We start from the raw sequence: 17,233 nt of genomic DNA, 5'->3' as shown, positions 1-17,233 counted from the left end.
CTACATGCAGAATCTGGGGGGACACTTCTTAGCTTATTTACTATCTAGTGGTCGAATTATGTTAGAATCTCAAATTCCAAATTTAGCCTTAGTCATACCTCCGTCCCGTGCTTCGTTCTGTGATATGTTCCCTGAGAACATGCGACTTAAAATTGTTCCTGCTACGAATGTTAATATCACTTTACATTACCAAGAAAATCTTTTCTTGGCTAGGCTAGATTTTAGCCTAGGCTAAAATCTTTTAGCCTAGGCTAAAAGAATAGCATCCATGGGATAGAAATAAAGACGAATGCTTTCCAACTAAGAATTTTGTGGTTTCATGTACTGGGAACTTATTTTCATATGGTTCTGTGTAACTATACGCTGTGTGGAGTTTATAAATACCAAAGCAGCTCTGGTTCAACTAAAAGACCACTAGGGAATCAGAACATGAAGACTCAAATCCCAGCCATGTCACTGGCTGGGAGCATAAGCTTATACAAGGCATCCTCATTCTGAACATCAACTTCCTAATCTTCATGATGAGCATAACAATTTCTGTCCTATGATGTGGCTGTGAAACAGTGTAGTGGAAAGTTTCCGGTTCTTAAACATTAACTAGAATTTTTTTTAAGTTCTTTTCTATTCCCTGAATTATTTTTCTTTCCTCTGAGATTATTTCCCACTTTTATGTTTGTTTGTTTGTTTTTCAGGTTGTAAACTTTTCTCAAATTTCTGATGATTTTTGGTGGTCCATTTATATATAAGAATGAGGCATCTGAAAAGTTGACCAGCAATTGTGTGTAAATAGTCAGTGCTGGTCAACTGTCAATCTTTGTTTTAGGATGAGTGGGTGGGAACTGCCTATTACACCATGAACCATAAATGCCACAGTTGTTGGACTGGTGCCCTCCAAACAATTTATTCAGTTTTGTAAGAGAAGAACATTTCCATTTTCAACAGGAAGTAAATGCTTAGCTGCTGGACATTTGGCACATGGGGATAAGTGAGAAGGTTTCAGGGAGTTCGTTGACTCTAAGGGCTACATATTTGCCATTAATACCCACTGTTTTCACCCCGCACCCTTCACTCTTGCTCTAGGTCTTTATAAGATTCTGTGAGGAAATTAACTCCCAGGAGAAACCCAGGACCCTCCAGTCCTTATTCTTAGACTATACTTTCTGCTTCATCAAAAACAAGGGGATTAAATGAATACAAGCACATTTAATGGTGAGCTTGTCTCCCCACTTCCAACTTTACTCTCTTACATGGCTTCTAAAATGCTGGCAGCCAAATGTTTATCCCATGGGGGAGATTGAAAGTCTCTGGGGAATCTTATCAGCCCAGCAGGAAAGAGGAAATAATGCTGACAATCAGTGGTTCCCCAACAGAAAGTCCAGCCAGATCACCTAAGGTTAAAGTTCACGGTCAACAAGCCCCATATATGTGCTAAAGCATCTAGGCAGCTTTTTAGTCCCTTAACCTTAAACATAAGTAGGCATCTCATGAATGACCAGACATCTGAGGAAAGCCTCTAACATGAAAGATAGAGAACAAGCAGAAAACAAAACAAAACAAAACACAATATTGCCTATGCAGGGAAAAGGAAATAAAACAGAACAAGCAAAATCTTACCATTTAATATCCCAAGAGAGAAAAGATATTGTCTTCCTGAAACAGGGAATATTCAGAGAATGAGTAAGAACTCTTGAAAATTAAAAACATGGTAGAAGAGGGGTGCCTGGGTGGCTCAGTTGGTTAAGCATGGGCCTTCGGCTCAGGCCATGATCCCAGAGTCCTGGGATCGAGCCCCACATCGGGCTCCCTGCCCAGTGGGAGTCTGCTTCCCCCTTTCCCTCTGCCCCTCTCCCCCACTCGTGTGCTCCCACTGTCTCTCTCAAATAAAAAAATAAAATCTTTAAAAAAATGGTAGAAGAAATAGTAAACTTAATAGAAGGGTTGTAGTATAAACTTAAGCTAAATGGCTTGGAAGTAGAGAAAAATGTTAAAAAGATGGAAGATAGGAGAGAAAAGATTAGAAACTTAGAGGGCTAGTCCAGCATGTCCAAGATCAGGATGGTAGGAGGTCTGGAGTGGACAAAGTCAATGAAACAAGGCACAAAAATTTCCCAGAATTGAAGGACACAAGATTCTTGATTGAAAGGTCTACCAAATACCTAGCACAACAGATAAAAATAGTTTCGTCCAAAGGCAGATCATCATGAAAGTTTACTATAGACCAAAGAAAAGATTCTGCAAGCTTTCAGAGGAAAAAAAAAGCCCAAACAGGTTATATGCAAACAGGAATTAGAATGGATTTTTAAGACATGAAAGTTCCCATGTAACCTTCTTGAAGAATCTCCAAAAGGACATGCTCCATTAAAAGGAAGAAAGAAACCAAGAGAGAAAGACATAGGATACAGGAAACAGGAGCTCCAATGTGGGGAAAAGTGGAAGGGTCTTCCCAAAAAGACAGCTGTGTCCTGGCAAGAGGGGAGTCAGTGCGGATGGGTGCAGGTCAGAAGCTCTGGGAGTGGCTTCAAGAAGATGAAATTGGTAGAAAATCAGGTGTGAATGAACATCTTGAGAGATTTAATTTGGAGTTGAATTATTGATGAGTTCATAGAAAGCTGGATAAATAAAAGAACAAGACATTTAACTCTAGGGGGAAAAGTTATGGAGCAAGGAAAAAAGTAACCATGGTTTACTATGCGGTTCATCTCTGAATATCATACATAGTCACAGTAATACTAATAGTGAATAGTGAATTAACCAAAGGGAAGATATCTGTGTATCTGTGTTGATGGTGAGATCAAAGAGCTAAATACTCATTCTCCATAAGGGAAGTAAGTAGGAAATCGCTAAACTAAAAAACAAGTCAACAAAAAGGAAGCATGTTATTTAGAACATGAAAGTAAAATATTTAGAGAATTGGCTAACATAATTTTTATTAGTAAATCTTATGGAACTAGTTGGTACTTTATGTGCATTTGTGGCTTGGATAAACATAAAAACAAAAGAAAAGTTAAATTGTGAAGTAAATGGACTTATACAGTCTTTTGAGGGGAAATCTTGATGTTTCCATGGAAATCACCATCCAAACAAAATAATCTACTTTGAGTTTTCAGGATATATCAAAAGAATCATTATGTTCTGGGTTATGTATTTTAAAGTTAGGTGCATTCAGGATCAGGATTGTTACATGTCCCATTTATAATTATGAATTGTCTCATAATTATTGACACTCTTTTTGCTAATAAAACTTTTGGCATTAAAGTCTCTTTAGTCTGATTTTGATATTTCTTTTAGGTAGCACTTGCTTGGAATACTTTCAGTCTCTTAGCATCATTTTTTAAGTATGCCCTTTTAAATACAATATAGAAAGATTTATGTCTTTATCCGACTAGTGAGATAATCTCTTTAAATATATCTGAAATCATAATAAATGCATTCTGTTTCTACACATCATGTTGTTAAGTTCTCTTTGTCTTCCCTGTTCCAGCTTTTTTTCCCCCTCTGATGCTTTGGAAGCTATAGACTGAATTTCTATCAAGTGGTTATCCTTAACTCCTTTTAAAAAGAAAGGCCAGTGTGGCGCCTGGGTGCCTCAGTTGGTTAAGCATCCAACTTTTGGTTTTGGCTCAGGTCACGATCTCAGGGTTGTGAGATCGAACCCTACATCAGGCTCCGCACTCAGCACAGAGTGAGCTTGGAGATTTCTCTCCTCCCTCCCCCTCTGCTCCTCCTGCTGCTCATGCTTACTCACACTCTCACTCTCTCTAAAATAAATAAATAAAATCTTAAAAGAAAAAAGAAAAAGAAAAGAAAGGCCAGTACACATAGTTTATATTGTAATAATAGAACTTGAAAACTGGATGTGGTTAGGGAAAGGAAAGGTTAGGGAGTTGGTGATATCACACACACAAAAAAAGGGAGCATTGTGGGGGTGGGGGTTGGTGAGGGAAAGGATGGGAAACCCGCAGCTATGAGAGCTGAGCATCAAAAACAGCAAGTGCCAAAACTGTTAGGATGGCCAGCACTGATTCCTCTTTAGAGAACAGTTTTAGAAACTGGACATTTTCTAGAACAAAAAATGACACCTTCAGTTTAAACTTTGAATCAAGCTCTTGTAATTTAGGTAATTATTCAGCTTTGATGGACACTAGGAGATGCTAAATGTTGTATAAATCCATTAGAAGCCATAGAATGGAAAAATGTCAGGCAACCAGAAAGACTTCAATTGTCCCATCTTGTCCTAGAGAGAGAACTAGTAGTTTGTCCATCATTATCTCAAAATTACCTACTTAGAAAGCCTGAGGTGGTGTGGGGATGGGCTGGATTAGGGTTTGCTGAAATCACATTTTGGATAGGATGATTAATGTAACTGAAGGAGATCTTTCACTTTGGAGAATAATTTAGCCCTCAACAACTTCTTAGTCTGCCATGACTTTGCAACAGCAGTAGACTTTTAATTCGTAATATAGGTGTGTTTTCATAAAAAGAAAAAATACAGTTTTGAAATCTAGACCCAAAATGGCACTGTGTCCTTCCACTGCATTCTGTGGGTCACAGCAAGTCACAAAGTCATCCCAGAGTCAAAGGGAAGGACAATGGACCTCACCTCTCAATGGGAAAAGTGGCATGTGCATATAGTGAGGGAAGGAATTGGTGGCCATCTTTGGTAGCTATCTAAGCCTAACTAGTTACTTTAATTCACTCAGACTCTTGCATTCCAGCATATGTCCTTGCTTCCCTCCACTACAGCTGATCTCACAAAGGTCTCCAATGGCCTAATTACATATATTTACATATATTACTTATACTACATATCATTTACGTGTATCTTACAGTGTGTTACTTATATTTAATTTTTTTATTAAAGAAATTTTCAAACATACAAAAGTAAGCAGAATATTATAATGGATCCCCATATACACATTACCCAGCATTAATGATTATTAACTCAGGACCAATCCTGTTTCATCTATACCCTGATCCACTTCTCCTTTCTTACTTTATATTGAAGCAAATCCCAAGCACATTATTTCATCCATCTATGTACATTTTTAATGACTGTATGGTATCTACTTATATATTTAGACAATTCTGTTTTTGGACATTTGTGGCTTTTATTTTTATCATTCAATTATAACACTGCAGGGGCACCTGGGTGGCTTAGTCAGTTAAGCATCTGCCTTCAGCTCAGGTCATGATCTCAGCGTCCTGGGATCGAGTCCCGCATCTGGCTCCCTGCTCAGTGGGGAGCCTACTTCTCCCTCTCTCTCTGCCACTCCCCTTGCTTGTGCTCTCTCTCTCTGTCAAATAAATAAAATCTTGAAAAAAAATTATAACACTGCAGTCATTACCACATATTTTTAATAAATGAAATACCAAGTTTTTTCACATCACTTTGACATGTTTTCTTATTTTTTTTTAAAGATTTTATTTATTTACTTGAGACAGAATGAGAGAGGGAGCACATGAGAGGGGGGAGGGTCAGAGGGAGAAGCAGACTCTCTGCTGAGCAGGGAGCCCAATGCGGGACTCGATCCAGGGACTCCAGGATCATGACCTGAGCTGAAGGCAGTCGCTTAACCAACTGAGCCACCCAGGCGCCCGACATGTTTTCTTATTTTTATCCTCACAATTTCCTGTAAGGTAGGTAGAGCAGTTATATTATCCCTATTTTATACATAAGAATTTTAAAGTGCAATGTCAAGCTGTTGAATAGTAGAGTAAGAATTATAAACCAGATCTCTTGAATCTACTCTGTTCATTTTAAACTAAACCTTGCTAACTTAAAGTTATTCATAAAACTAATACATGTGTATGGTAGAAATACACTGTTATATAAATATCCATTGAACATCCATTAAGTATTAGATACAATGCTAAACACTCTCCTGTTTAATCTTCATGTAAATACTGTGAGATAAATGTTAATCTCTTTTACAAATGAGGAATGGAGACTCAGAAGTTAAATGACTTACTCATCATTACATTGCTCATAAGTAGTGGAATCTGGATTCTGATTTTGGTCTTCTTGCCTCCAACATCAGTACTCTTTCCACCTTTCTCTACATTGATATTTCAAGGGCTACACTTTAAAAGAAAAGATTTATTTATTGGGGCGCCTGGGTGGCTCAATTGGTTAAGCGTCTGCCTTCAGCCCTGGTCATGATCCCAGGACCCTGGGATTGAGCCCCACATTGGGCTCCCTGCTTAGCAGGGAGTCTGCTTCTTCCTCTCCCTCTGTCCCCAACTCATGCTTGCTCTCTCTCTCTAGTGCTCTCTCTCTCAAATAAATAAATAAAATCTTTAAAAAAAACTCAGGGATTCCTGATGGTACCCACTATTTAAAAAAAAGATTTAGGGCGCCTGGGTGGCTCAGTTGGTTAAGCGACTGCCTTTGGGCTCAGGTCATGATCCTGGAGTCCCAGGATCGAGTCCCGCATCGGGCTCCCTGCTCAGCAGGGAGTCTGCTTCTCCCTCTGACCCTCCTCCCTCTCATGCTCTCTATCTCTCATTCTCTCTCTCTCAAATAAATAAATAAAATCTTTAAAAAAAAATAAAAAAAGATTTATTTATTTGAGAGAGAGAGAGAGCAGGGGGGAGGGGCAGAGGGTGAGGGAGAGAGAATCCCAAACTCCATACTGAGCACAGAGCCCAACAGGAGGCTTGATCCCGCAACCCCGAGATCACGACCTGAGCCAAAACCAAGAGTCAGACGCTTAACCGACTGTGCCATCCAGGTGCCCCTACACTTTTTTTTTAAAATAAAAAAGCAAAAATGACTTTTTGAATAGGTGCTTTATTTAACTTATAATCAAAGTCATATACATATAATGTTTTCTTCCAGCACATTTAGCCTGTTTATATATAAACTTATATCCCAAGTCTTGTGAAATAGTGTATGTGTGTGTGTGTGTTAGGTGTGATGCTTTTTATAATGGAAATAAACTTTTTTTTATAAGGTTATTGCTTGCTACCGAGCTTTTAGAATTTGACTGTATGGCTGGCATGTGCAAGGTGTTATGGAAGATATAAAGGGTCCACACACATGAAGTCTGTCTTCAAGCAACTTGCAATATAGTTGGGAAAATAGTAGAAGGTAGAGAGTCAATGCCATAGGAGCAGAAGAAAAGTTATTTGGCAGCGGTAAAAATACTATTCTATTCATATATGCACAGTGCTTTATAGATGTAATTTCATTCAGTAATGTATAATATATTGAATACTTACTGCATATAAAGACCTGTATAGGGTATGTAACAGTGAGGCAAAGAGACAAGGCTTCTGCCCTGTTAACACTAGAAACCAAACTTCAGAAAGAGAAATCTGACCAGATATTTGTATAGTCCTTGCCTTAGTTTGTTCTGCTATAACTAAATGCTATAGACTATGTAACTTCTAAACAGCAGAAGTTTATCATAGTTCTGGAGGCTGGAAATCTGAGATCAAGGTGCCAGCTAAGTCAGGTGAGGGCTCTCTTTGGAGTTGCAGACTTCTCATTGTATCCTCACACAGTGGAAGGGCTAGGGAGCATTGTGGGATCTCTTTGATAAGGGCACTAATCCCATTCACGAGCCCCCCTCCCACCCCCGCCATAACCTCATCACCTCCCAAAGACCTCTCCTCCTAACAGTGGGTGTTAGGATTCCAACATGTGAACTTTAGGGGGGATATAAACATTCAGACCGTAGCATTCCATCCCTGGCTCCTCAAATTCATGTCCTTCTCTCATACAAAATACATTCATTCCATCCCAACAGCCCTAAAAGTCTATAAAGTGCAGAGTCTCATCTAAACCAGGTATGGGTGAGACTTAAGGTATGATTCATTCTAAGGAAATCCTGCCAGCTGTGAATCTGTGAAATCAAATTACGTGTTTCTAAAATACAATGGTGGGACAGACCTAGGATAGATATTTTCATTCCAAAAGGGAGACATAGGAGAGAAGGAAGGGGTAACAGGTTCCAAGCAAGTTCAAAACGCCACAAGGCAACTAATGTTAAATCTTAAGGTTTGAGAATAATTTTAACTAAATGTTTAGCCCTCTGGGATGGAGGTCCTACCTTCTGGACCAACTCGGGGGGGCGGAGGGGGGAGGAAGGGTCTCACCTTCTGGGCCCTCAGGGGCATTGGCAGCCCCATGACTTTGCAGGGCAGCTCTCATGGGTTGAAGTTGCCTGCCAATGGTTCTACCAGTCTGGAATCGCAGGGGTGGCCTCACCCCCACGGCTTCATTAGGAATTGCCCTGGTTGGGGCTCTCTGGTGGCCTTGCACCAGAGGAGGCCCTGTGCTTGGGTTGTACACCCACAGTTCTGGGTGGCTTCATCTTTCCAAATCTAGGTGGAGGTAGCCATGCTCCCATGGCTCTCCTGGGCAGGGGTTGGCCCCCCATGGCTTTGGGCAGCACCACTTTTGTTTGGGTAGAGGTTGTGTGGCTTGTTGAAACTTAGGAAAGTCCTGTCCCGGCCTTGTGAAACTGAGGAGGCAGCTCTAATGAGCTGGGGTCCTTTCTCCTTGTCTTGAAGAATAACCCAATGTCACAGCCATATAGCTCTAAGATCCCATCCTATAAAATCCAAGTCCAACAGCCAGCCCAATCCCTTCCTCTTCAGTTCACACAGACTTTTCCTTCTTCAGTTGCTACCTAACTCTGTGGTTCAAACCCATACTGACCCCTTAATCAAAAGGTGGTTTGGCCACACCCTGTCCTCTCCTGAACAAGCTTTTTCCCATTTCTTCCAATATGGATATGCTGGAAAGTATCCAGATTTTTAGATTCCACTTCCTCTTTGATTAACTATCTTAAATCATTTCTCTTCTCACATTTTACTCTAAGCATTCAAGAAGAATTAGGCCACTCCTTCAACACTTGGCTTAGCAATTTCCTCAGCAAATATCCAGTTTCATTGCTCACAAGTTCTACCTTCCACAAAACCCCAAGAGGAGAATCCAATTCAGCAAAGCCGTTTGCTGCTTTATAACAAGGATCACCTTTCCTCTCATTTCCAATAACATGTTCCTCATGTCCATCTGAGACCTCATCAGAATGGCCTTTACCATCCATCATATTTCTACTAACACTGTTCACAACCACTTAGGTATTCTCTGAGAAGACTGAGGCTTTCCCTATATAGCTTTCTTTGCTGTTTGCCTTCTGAGTTCTCACCAGAATTGCTTTAAATGGTCTGTTCATGGCAATGCAGGCTTTTTCTACCGTGCACCCAAAATTCTTCCAGCTTCTACCAATTACTCAATTCCAAAAGTCACTTCCACATTTTTAGGTATTTGTGACAGTGGCGCTCCAGTCTCAGTGTCAAATTTCTGCCTTGGTCCATTTGTGCTGCTATAACAAGATATGACAGACCGTGTAGCTTATGAACAATAGAAATTATTTCTCACAATTCTGGAGGCTGGAAGTTTGAGATCAGGGTGCCAGCAAGGTCAGGTTCTGGGTCTTGGACTTCTTGTATTTTCACTTGGCAGAAGAGGCTAGGGAGCTCTGTAGGATCTCTATTATCAAAAGCACTAATCCCATTCATGAAAGTCCCACCCTCAGGACTTAATCACCATCACATTGGGCATTAAGATTCCAATGTGAATGTGGGGGGGGGGGGGCGCGCACGAACATGCAGACCATAGCAATCTTCTTAAGAAACTGTTCAGTCTTTTTTTTTTTTAAGATTTTATTTATTTGACAGAGAGAGACACAGCGAGAGAGGGAACACAAGCAGGGAGAGTGGGAGAGGGAGAAGCAGGCCTCGGAGCCCGATGCGGGGCTCGATCCCAGAATCCTGGGATCATGACCTGAGCCAAAGGCAGACGCTTAATGACAGAGCCACCCAGGCGACCCCTGTTCAGTCTTTTTTAAGACTTTATTTTTTTAAGAGCAGTTTAGGGTTCACAAAAAAGTTGGGTGGAGGGTGCCTGGGTGGCTCAATCATTAAGCGTCTGCCTTCGGCTCAGGTCATGATTCCGGGGTCCTGGGATCGAGCCCTACATTGGGCTCCCTGCTCCGTGCTTCTCCCTCTCCCACTCCCCCTGCTTGTGTTCCCTCTCTCACTGTGTCTCTCTCTGTCAAATAAAGAAATAAAATCTAAAAAAAAAAAAAGGTGGGTGGTACAGAAATCTCTCATATATTCCCTGCCCCTACACATGCATAACCTCCCTCATTACCAACATCCCCCACTAGAGTGGTACATTTGTTACAACTGATGAATCTACATTGACACATGATAAAAACCCAAAGTCCATAGTTTCACTCTTGGTTTACATTCCATGGATTTGGACAAATGTATAGTGACATGTATCCATCATTATGATATCATACAGAGTATTTTCACTGCCCTGAAAAGCTTCTGTGCCCTGTTTATTTATCCCCCACCTCAGCTGGAATCATACAATATGCAGTCTTTTCCAGTTGGCTTCTTTCACTTAATAGTATGCATTTAAGTTTCCTCCATGTCTTTTCATGGCTTCATAGCTCATTCCCTTTTAGTGCCAAATAATATGTCATTGTCTGGATGTACCATGGTTTATTTATCCATTCACCCACTGAAGGTCATCTTGATTGTTTCTAAGTTTTGGCAATTATGAATAAAGCTGATGTGAACATCTATCTGGATGCAGTTTTGTGTTGACATAAGTTTTCAGCTCCTTTGGATAAATACCAAGGAGCGTGACTGCTAGATTATATGGTAAGAGTATGTTTAGTTTTTTAAGAAATTGCCAAACTGTCTTCCAAACTTGCTGTTAACATTTTGCATTCCCATGAGCAATGAATGAAAAGTTCCTGTTTTTCCATGTCCTCGTCAGCATTTGGTGTTGTCAATGTTCTGGATTTTGGCCATTGTAATAGGTGTGACAGTAGTCTTTTTTTTGACCAGCAAAATTTTACAGATCAACAAGTTGTTTGTGGATTTTCCTGGCAACCTCAACAATATTCAAAATTGAGGTTAAGGCTCCACAAGTGCAAAATTTTCCCTAATAACATAAAGTAGTTACATTGTAGAGGTGACAATTATCAGCATATTGCCAGTAGTGGAAGAATGTAGTGCTGGCATGTGCATGCCAGTTGGTTTTTTTGGTTTAAAGAATATCCTACACAGGAGAGAGATAGTGCTTGTCCAACGGCTTTTACATAGTGCCATAGTCTACACAGTAACTCAATAAAATGCTTTTAGACAACAGTACTGGCTTATTAAACATTTGAAATATTTTCACAAAAATTAAAGATGATATGGGGTCCAGAGAATACACCTAGGAAATATCTATTTATACACCCAAATATTTGAAACCTCTTCTAGAAGCTAGATCCCTTCAATAAATGGTCTTAAAAATGTTGCTGTGTGGACAGACGGTTAAACTGCCATATATGGTGGCAATGGAATGTTTTACTTTTGTTATCCAATAGAAATATAATATGAGACACATATATAACTTAAAATTTTCTATTAAACAAAATAAAATGAAAAATAATTTTATATTTAATGCAACATATTGAAAATATTTCAATGCGAGTTAATATAAAAATTACTGAGTTTATACTTTTCATATTAGGTTTTCAAATAATAAGCTGTGTGCAGTGTCAGTATCATAGCCAATGAGGTTTATCCGAGGCGCAATTATTGCTAATTCAAATAATAGATGTATTAATGAATTACGTATTTTACACTTACATATCTCAATTCACACTTCAAGTGGATCCACATTTCAAGTGCTTTTGCACAGCACAATTCTATTATCCCTCAGCCTTCAGTCATTTTCTGAACCATTTGGAGGTAAGAAAATCAGTGTACTGTTGAAATAATGAATGCCCTGAACCAGTGCACACCATTACTATCATCTTTCTGGGAGCTGGTCCATTAAAAGTAATAGCCATACCTGAACAGCAGCCTTCTACTACTTGCTTAGGATTATTATACATTGTCTCTTGAATAAGATGTGCAAATGGTTTTGAATTAAATACAACTCTTCCTTCAGACTCCTCTGCATTTTCTGCTAGAACTCCAGCTTGTTTGAGGCCAATTGCCGGCTGAATGTCTTCAGATAACTTCCAAACCACACTTCGATATGCACACTTCTCAGACTTGGCAGAGAAGGCTGTCTTTCAGACTCTATACTTGACAATTTCTCTTTACACAGTCACGTATGGGAGGTTGCCATGTAATAGTGTGGCCCAGATAGAAAGGTTGTGATAAAGCCCTAGTAAACAACAGGTACACTGAATTGTCAATGACAGCAAATGTAGTGGGACGTGCAAGAAAGAACCAGTTGTAGTTTTCGCCATGCTTTTCAAATACATGTTTCTAAGTTGTCCTCATCTGTAACCACAGATTTTTAGTACTGTAGGGCTCTGCTTTGTCACTGTGTTTGGTCCAAGTCTCTTTCCGCACAGCCTAGTAATGCTCATTTTGGATTCTCCAAGGCTGATAGAATCAGCATAGCGACTGTTATTAAGATCCGTGCGTCGCACTCCTGGAATGTTTAAGAAATCTTTTCTGTTTGGCGGGCAAAGGTGATAGGGATCATGGTTGTTAACCTCTGTTGAATGTTAATTGGCCACATAATTATCAAAACAGAATAAATGCTCCCAAGCACTATACTGGTAAAAAAAAAAAAAAAAATACCAACCATGGTGGGAAACCCTCCATCAAGTGTTAGGTCAGCGCGCTGATCAAACGCTGCGTGGAGTGGGTCTCTGCATCCCACTCGGTGCGGAGGTATGGCCGCCCTCCCAGCTGGGCCGCTCTAGCCCCTGGAGGCCGCTTCTCTGTGGTTTCGAAAAGGGGGCGGGACTGGAGCCGCGTGTGTCAGCCGTTGGGGTGCTCTTGAGTATAAGGTGAGGTGGAAGCTGTGGAAAAATAACCAGCAATGAAACTGCAAATGAGCAAAGATCGGGCGACTGACGGCTTAGGGGCTGACCATATTTCAACACTCAGAAAAAAGAATTTAGAATTGAGGTTTACATCACAACTGTGTATTCAGTACCTGGTACACATCTCTTATGTAATTTACATTGGGTCCTTTTTAAAGCTTTTCTTTTTTTTTTTTTAAAGATTTTATTTTTTAACAGAGAGAGACAGCGAGAGAGGGAACACAAGCAGGGGGAGTGGGAGAGGGAGAAGCAGGCTCTCCGCTGAGCAGGGAGCCCGATGCGGGGCTCGATCCCAGGACCCTAGGATCATGACCTGAGCCGAAGACAGACGCCTAACGACTGAGCCACCCAGCCGCCCATTGTACTTACAATCGTCATTTTAGTATTTTACTTTAAATCTCCAAACTTTTTATTCTCTACAGAACTTAAAAAAAAAACCCAAAACCGAGATCTTTTTTGACTCTTTGTGCCGTACGCATTTGTGGAGGTGCGAGTGTGTGTTAAATCAGAGTCTCTTCTGTACTTTACGACAATGCATAATACGAATACCCAGAGTTTTTATGGGGCGCCTGGGTAATGGTAATTTAATGGTAATTCATATCCATTAAACTACTTTAAATGTCCTTAAAGAATTTGATGACATTGCAAGAATTTTCAGGCGTTTTCATACGTGAAATATGAACTTTTATATTTTCTCTGTTTTTCCTCACTTTACAGATGCAACAGCTTGAGAGACAAGTTATTGATGCTGAACGTCAAGCAGAAAAAGCTTTTCAACAGGTAGAGTATAATTCTGGTTAAAAAATTTTTTTTCTCATGTGCCTGGATGGCTCAGTTGGTTAAAGGTCTGACCTGCTCAGGTCATGATCTTGGGGTCCTGAGATCAAGCCCCAGGAGGGGCTCTGCACTTGGCGAGGAGTCTGCTTCTCCCTCTCCCTCTGCCCCTCCCCCCACTCATGCTCGCTCGCTCTCTCTCTCTCAAATAAATAAAATCTTAAAAACTTTTTTTCTCTCTCTACCAATATAAACCTTGTTTTGCCCAAAACAATCCTCAAAATAGTCTTCAACTCTTCTGTACATCCTGTCACTTTGACTATTCTGTGAGCTGGATCCATAGAGAAAATGGAGAATCTAACTTTATTTTGCCCTTAACAGATTTCCAAAAGATGAAAAGGCTCCCATTAGAAGGTTTTATCTTCTGAAAAAATCAAATATGATTTTTATGGCAAATTCTAACCATAATGATTTTTAAATATAAATATGTTCAAAGCAGTGTCTTTCATAGAAATAGAGTTGGAAATAATATGAATGCCATATTATAAGAGAATGAATAAGTGAACTATATTTATTCTGTGAAATATTAAACAACCATTAAAAATCATTATTACAAAAGACATACTAATATAGAAAAATGCTTGGAGTTATATCAGGAAAACTATATACAAAAACTTATACTTAGTATTAATAGGCATGTGGGAGAAAAGTCAAAGCTTTGATAAGTCGCTTAACTCAATCTGGGCCTTGCCAACATTAAAATGAGTGTTTTTGGATGAGCCTACCAGCCTTAAAGTTTGTTTAATGATCCTCATTCCATAGCTTCACATTTTATGAAGAGATCTTTGTCAGATTCAGGCAAGTCAGGATTTTCCAAATTATCATTTTTTTAAGAACTGTATATTAAATTTCTTATACTTGCTCTAAATTTGTCATGTTTCGTCTCTTCAACTTAAGTACTACCAAATCTTGTTTCCACCTGATAGATTTAATCTTATACATTAGATTGATTTAGTGGCTTGATAAATTTACAAACAAACCCAATCTAACCTAATCCTTGATTTTCTTTTTTTTTTTTTTTAAGATTTCATTTATTTATTTGGGAGAGAGACAGGGAGAGAGGGAACACAAGCAAGGGGAATGGGAGAGGGAGAAGCAGTCTTCCCGCCAAGCAAGGAGCCCGATGCGGGGCTCGATCTCAGCATGACCTGAGCCGAAGGCAGACGCTTAACTACTGAGCCACCCAGGCGCCCCAAATCCTTGATTTTCTTAATTATACTTAAAAGAAATTCCTAAAATTTTATTAGGCCAAATTTCAACCAGTGCAAGAGTAGAGAAAATAGTATAATGAACCCCCATCACCAGCTTTAACAGTTAGTCAACTCAAGGCTAATCCTCCATCCACTTTATTCTTCTCCACCCCAACACCAGGTTATTTTGAAACAGATTCTAGACATCGTATCATTTCACCCGTGAGTATTTCAGCAACTAATCTGAAAATAAAGATTTAAAAATCATAACTATAATATCGTCATCACACCAGTGATTCTTTAAAACCTCAAATTTAGGTATTGGTAGAAGTTCGAGTAGTAGTGGTAAAGAAAGACTCCCATGTTTATGTCCCTCTTTGCCATTCTATTCTAAATGTCTTTGTCTTTGTCTATTGTGGGCTCTGTATGTATGTCCCTTTTTAGTCCCATACCTAGCAGCACACATTCAGCAGTTTGTCTACCTCTCTCTCTTATCTCTCCCTTTATCCTTCCCTTTCTGACTTTGGCCTTCCCCGGTGACATCTCTCTTTACCTCTGTACCCATGGTTATCTCTCTCTGTGTTCTTACCCATCTTTCCTTTAACACCTCATAGTATAGGAAACAAAGAAAGAAACTAAGGGTGGTTTTATTTTGCCTTTTCTTAAATTATAATTCTTTATATGTGCAGCTTATGTTTAGCTCTGAAAATTAAATAGTATGTGTTTCTTATTTGTGATTTTCAGGGTTTTCTTCTGTGATTCACTAGATCTTAAGAGCAAAAAAAAAAAAAAAATCCCCATTCCCAGTTCAAGGGAAGCAAGCCATGACCATTTGTAGCTGTTAGGGTCCTACCACTGATCTTGTTAAGTTAACAGGAAGAATTTCTTATTTGAGGTTGTTCTTTGAGGATATCAGGTGTAAAGTTATTTAATTCTGTGTGCTACATTTTAAAGCAAAAAGATACCATGACTGGCTAAATGACTTTAAATCAAACCCTCCTCCCATAAAGAGTGAGTGAGAATTACAAATCTCCCCAAATTTCTATATAATTTAGCAAATCGGTAGGTATTTGTTTTTGTCACAACACTTTAAATTTATTCAGTGCCTATTTTGTTATGCCTCAGAAGGGATTTCTTTTCCTTACATAATGATACATTATATTACATTATATATCATATTATTGTACATTATACATGTTATACATTATATATTATACATTATATACATTATATATTATTCATCTTATTACATACATAATGATTCTAAAAGTTTACAGGAAATATAAAGAGAGCAAATGAATTCTCATGTACCGATTATATTACCTTCTTTTGGCCTTCACATTACTAAGTAAATGTTATTAACATAGAGTAACCACATCCTTTGCTATCTTTAACAGTTTCCATGGGACTGTGCCCTATCTGCTGTTTATGTTGTTTAAATTCAGTATGTCCTTTGTCATTGAGTCATATCCTAATACCAAACTGTATTTATATTAACCAAAAAGGAACATCTCACCACTAAAAGCAGTAGTCAGCTGAAACTAACTCAACTCTGCACTTTAACTTTCTTCATTTTTCCCCTTGTTTTTAATGAGTGGCAACATCTTACATGTACAACCATTAAATAAGTTGGCTGTAGAAAAGAAATCATACATTTTTCCAGAGAAATCTTGGCAATCATTATACTGTAGCACATTTTTATTGTAGTTGTTCAAAGTTTGGAAAGCAGTACATGCACATCAATCCTGTATTACTTTTGAGTATTCCTGTGAGACAGAAAAACAGCAATTTGCACACATGGGAGATACTGATACACAGGATTCATTCTTAAGTATCTGACTAGGTGTATATTCCTATCTATTACACTAATTTATGCTAACCAGGGACACTGGGTGGCTCAGTCGGTTAAGCATCTGCCTTGGCTCAGGTCATGATCCCAGGGTCCTGGGATGGAGTCCTGCATAAGGCTTCTTGCTCAGCAGGGAGCCTGCTTCTCCCTCTGCCTACCACTCCCACTGCTTGTTCGCTCTCTCTCTCTCTCTCTCTCTCTTTCTCTCTGACAAATAAATAAAATCTTTAATTTATGCTAACGAAAAAGGGGTACAATAATTTCCCCTATAGAAATTTGTGTTTTCATCCTGTCCTTCTGTCTCAGTCCCTTGCCTGTGTTTGATGCAGACTTGGTAGGATTTTAAAGTTCTCTCTGACCATTCTAATATGTGGACTAATCTGCCATCTCTGTGAAGTTGGTACTTAGATTTCAAGTCACTTGTGGTTCTTAATAAGTGACAACTACTCAGTCATGCTATTATCCAGGACCTTGTAATGATTTACTTCATTACA

At 39.2% G+C, this 17,233-nt stretch overlaps 2 protein-coding genes and 1 pseudogene across 8 annotated transcripts in view; 2 read left to right on the top strand and 1 right to left on the bottom strand.

Annotated features, from left to right (window-relative positions):
- PLEKHH2 (pleckstrin homology, MyTH4 and FERM domain containing H2) overlaps positions 1–17,233 on the top strand; it is a 104,479-nt gene that overhangs the window by 14,401 nt on the left and 72,845 nt on the right. For 6 of the 7 annotated variants that reach the window (XR_003524735.2, XR_003524734.2, XR_003524736.2 and 3 more), the window contains exon 3: positions 13,584–13,646. Coding sequence is in view for 4 of the 7 variants with exons in the window: in XM_027622708.2 (XP_027478509.2) it covers positions 13,584–13,646 (63 nt within the window). In the remaining 3 variants the exon portion in view is untranslated. Of the gene's footprint in view, positions 1–12,653; positions 12,831–13,583; positions 13,647–17,233 lie in introns of those variants that run through there. The other variant, XM_027622707.2, reaches the window with a different exon arrangement.
- On the top strand, positions 11,563–11,691 carry LOC113938875 (annotated as a pseudogene).
- On the bottom strand, positions 11,744–12,990 carry C1GALT1C1L (C1GALT1 specific chaperone 1 like). Its single transcript, XM_027621707.1, is given in 6 exon segments — positions 11,744–11,819; positions 11,821–12,156; positions 12,158–12,404; positions 12,407–12,529; positions 12,532–12,593; positions 12,980–12,990. Coding segments are annotated over 6 exon segments (855 nt in total).

The sequence above is a fragment of the Zalophus californianus genome, chromosome 8 (assembly GCF_009762305.2).
Source record: "Zalophus californianus isolate mZalCal1 chromosome 8, mZalCal1.pri.v2, whole genome shotgun sequence".
Classification (NCBI taxonomy): domain Eukaryota; kingdom Metazoa; phylum Chordata; class Mammalia; order Carnivora; family Otariidae; genus Zalophus; species Zalophus californianus.
Note: the sequence above shows the minus strand (reverse complement) of the source record. Positions and strands in the feature narration are given on the sequence as shown.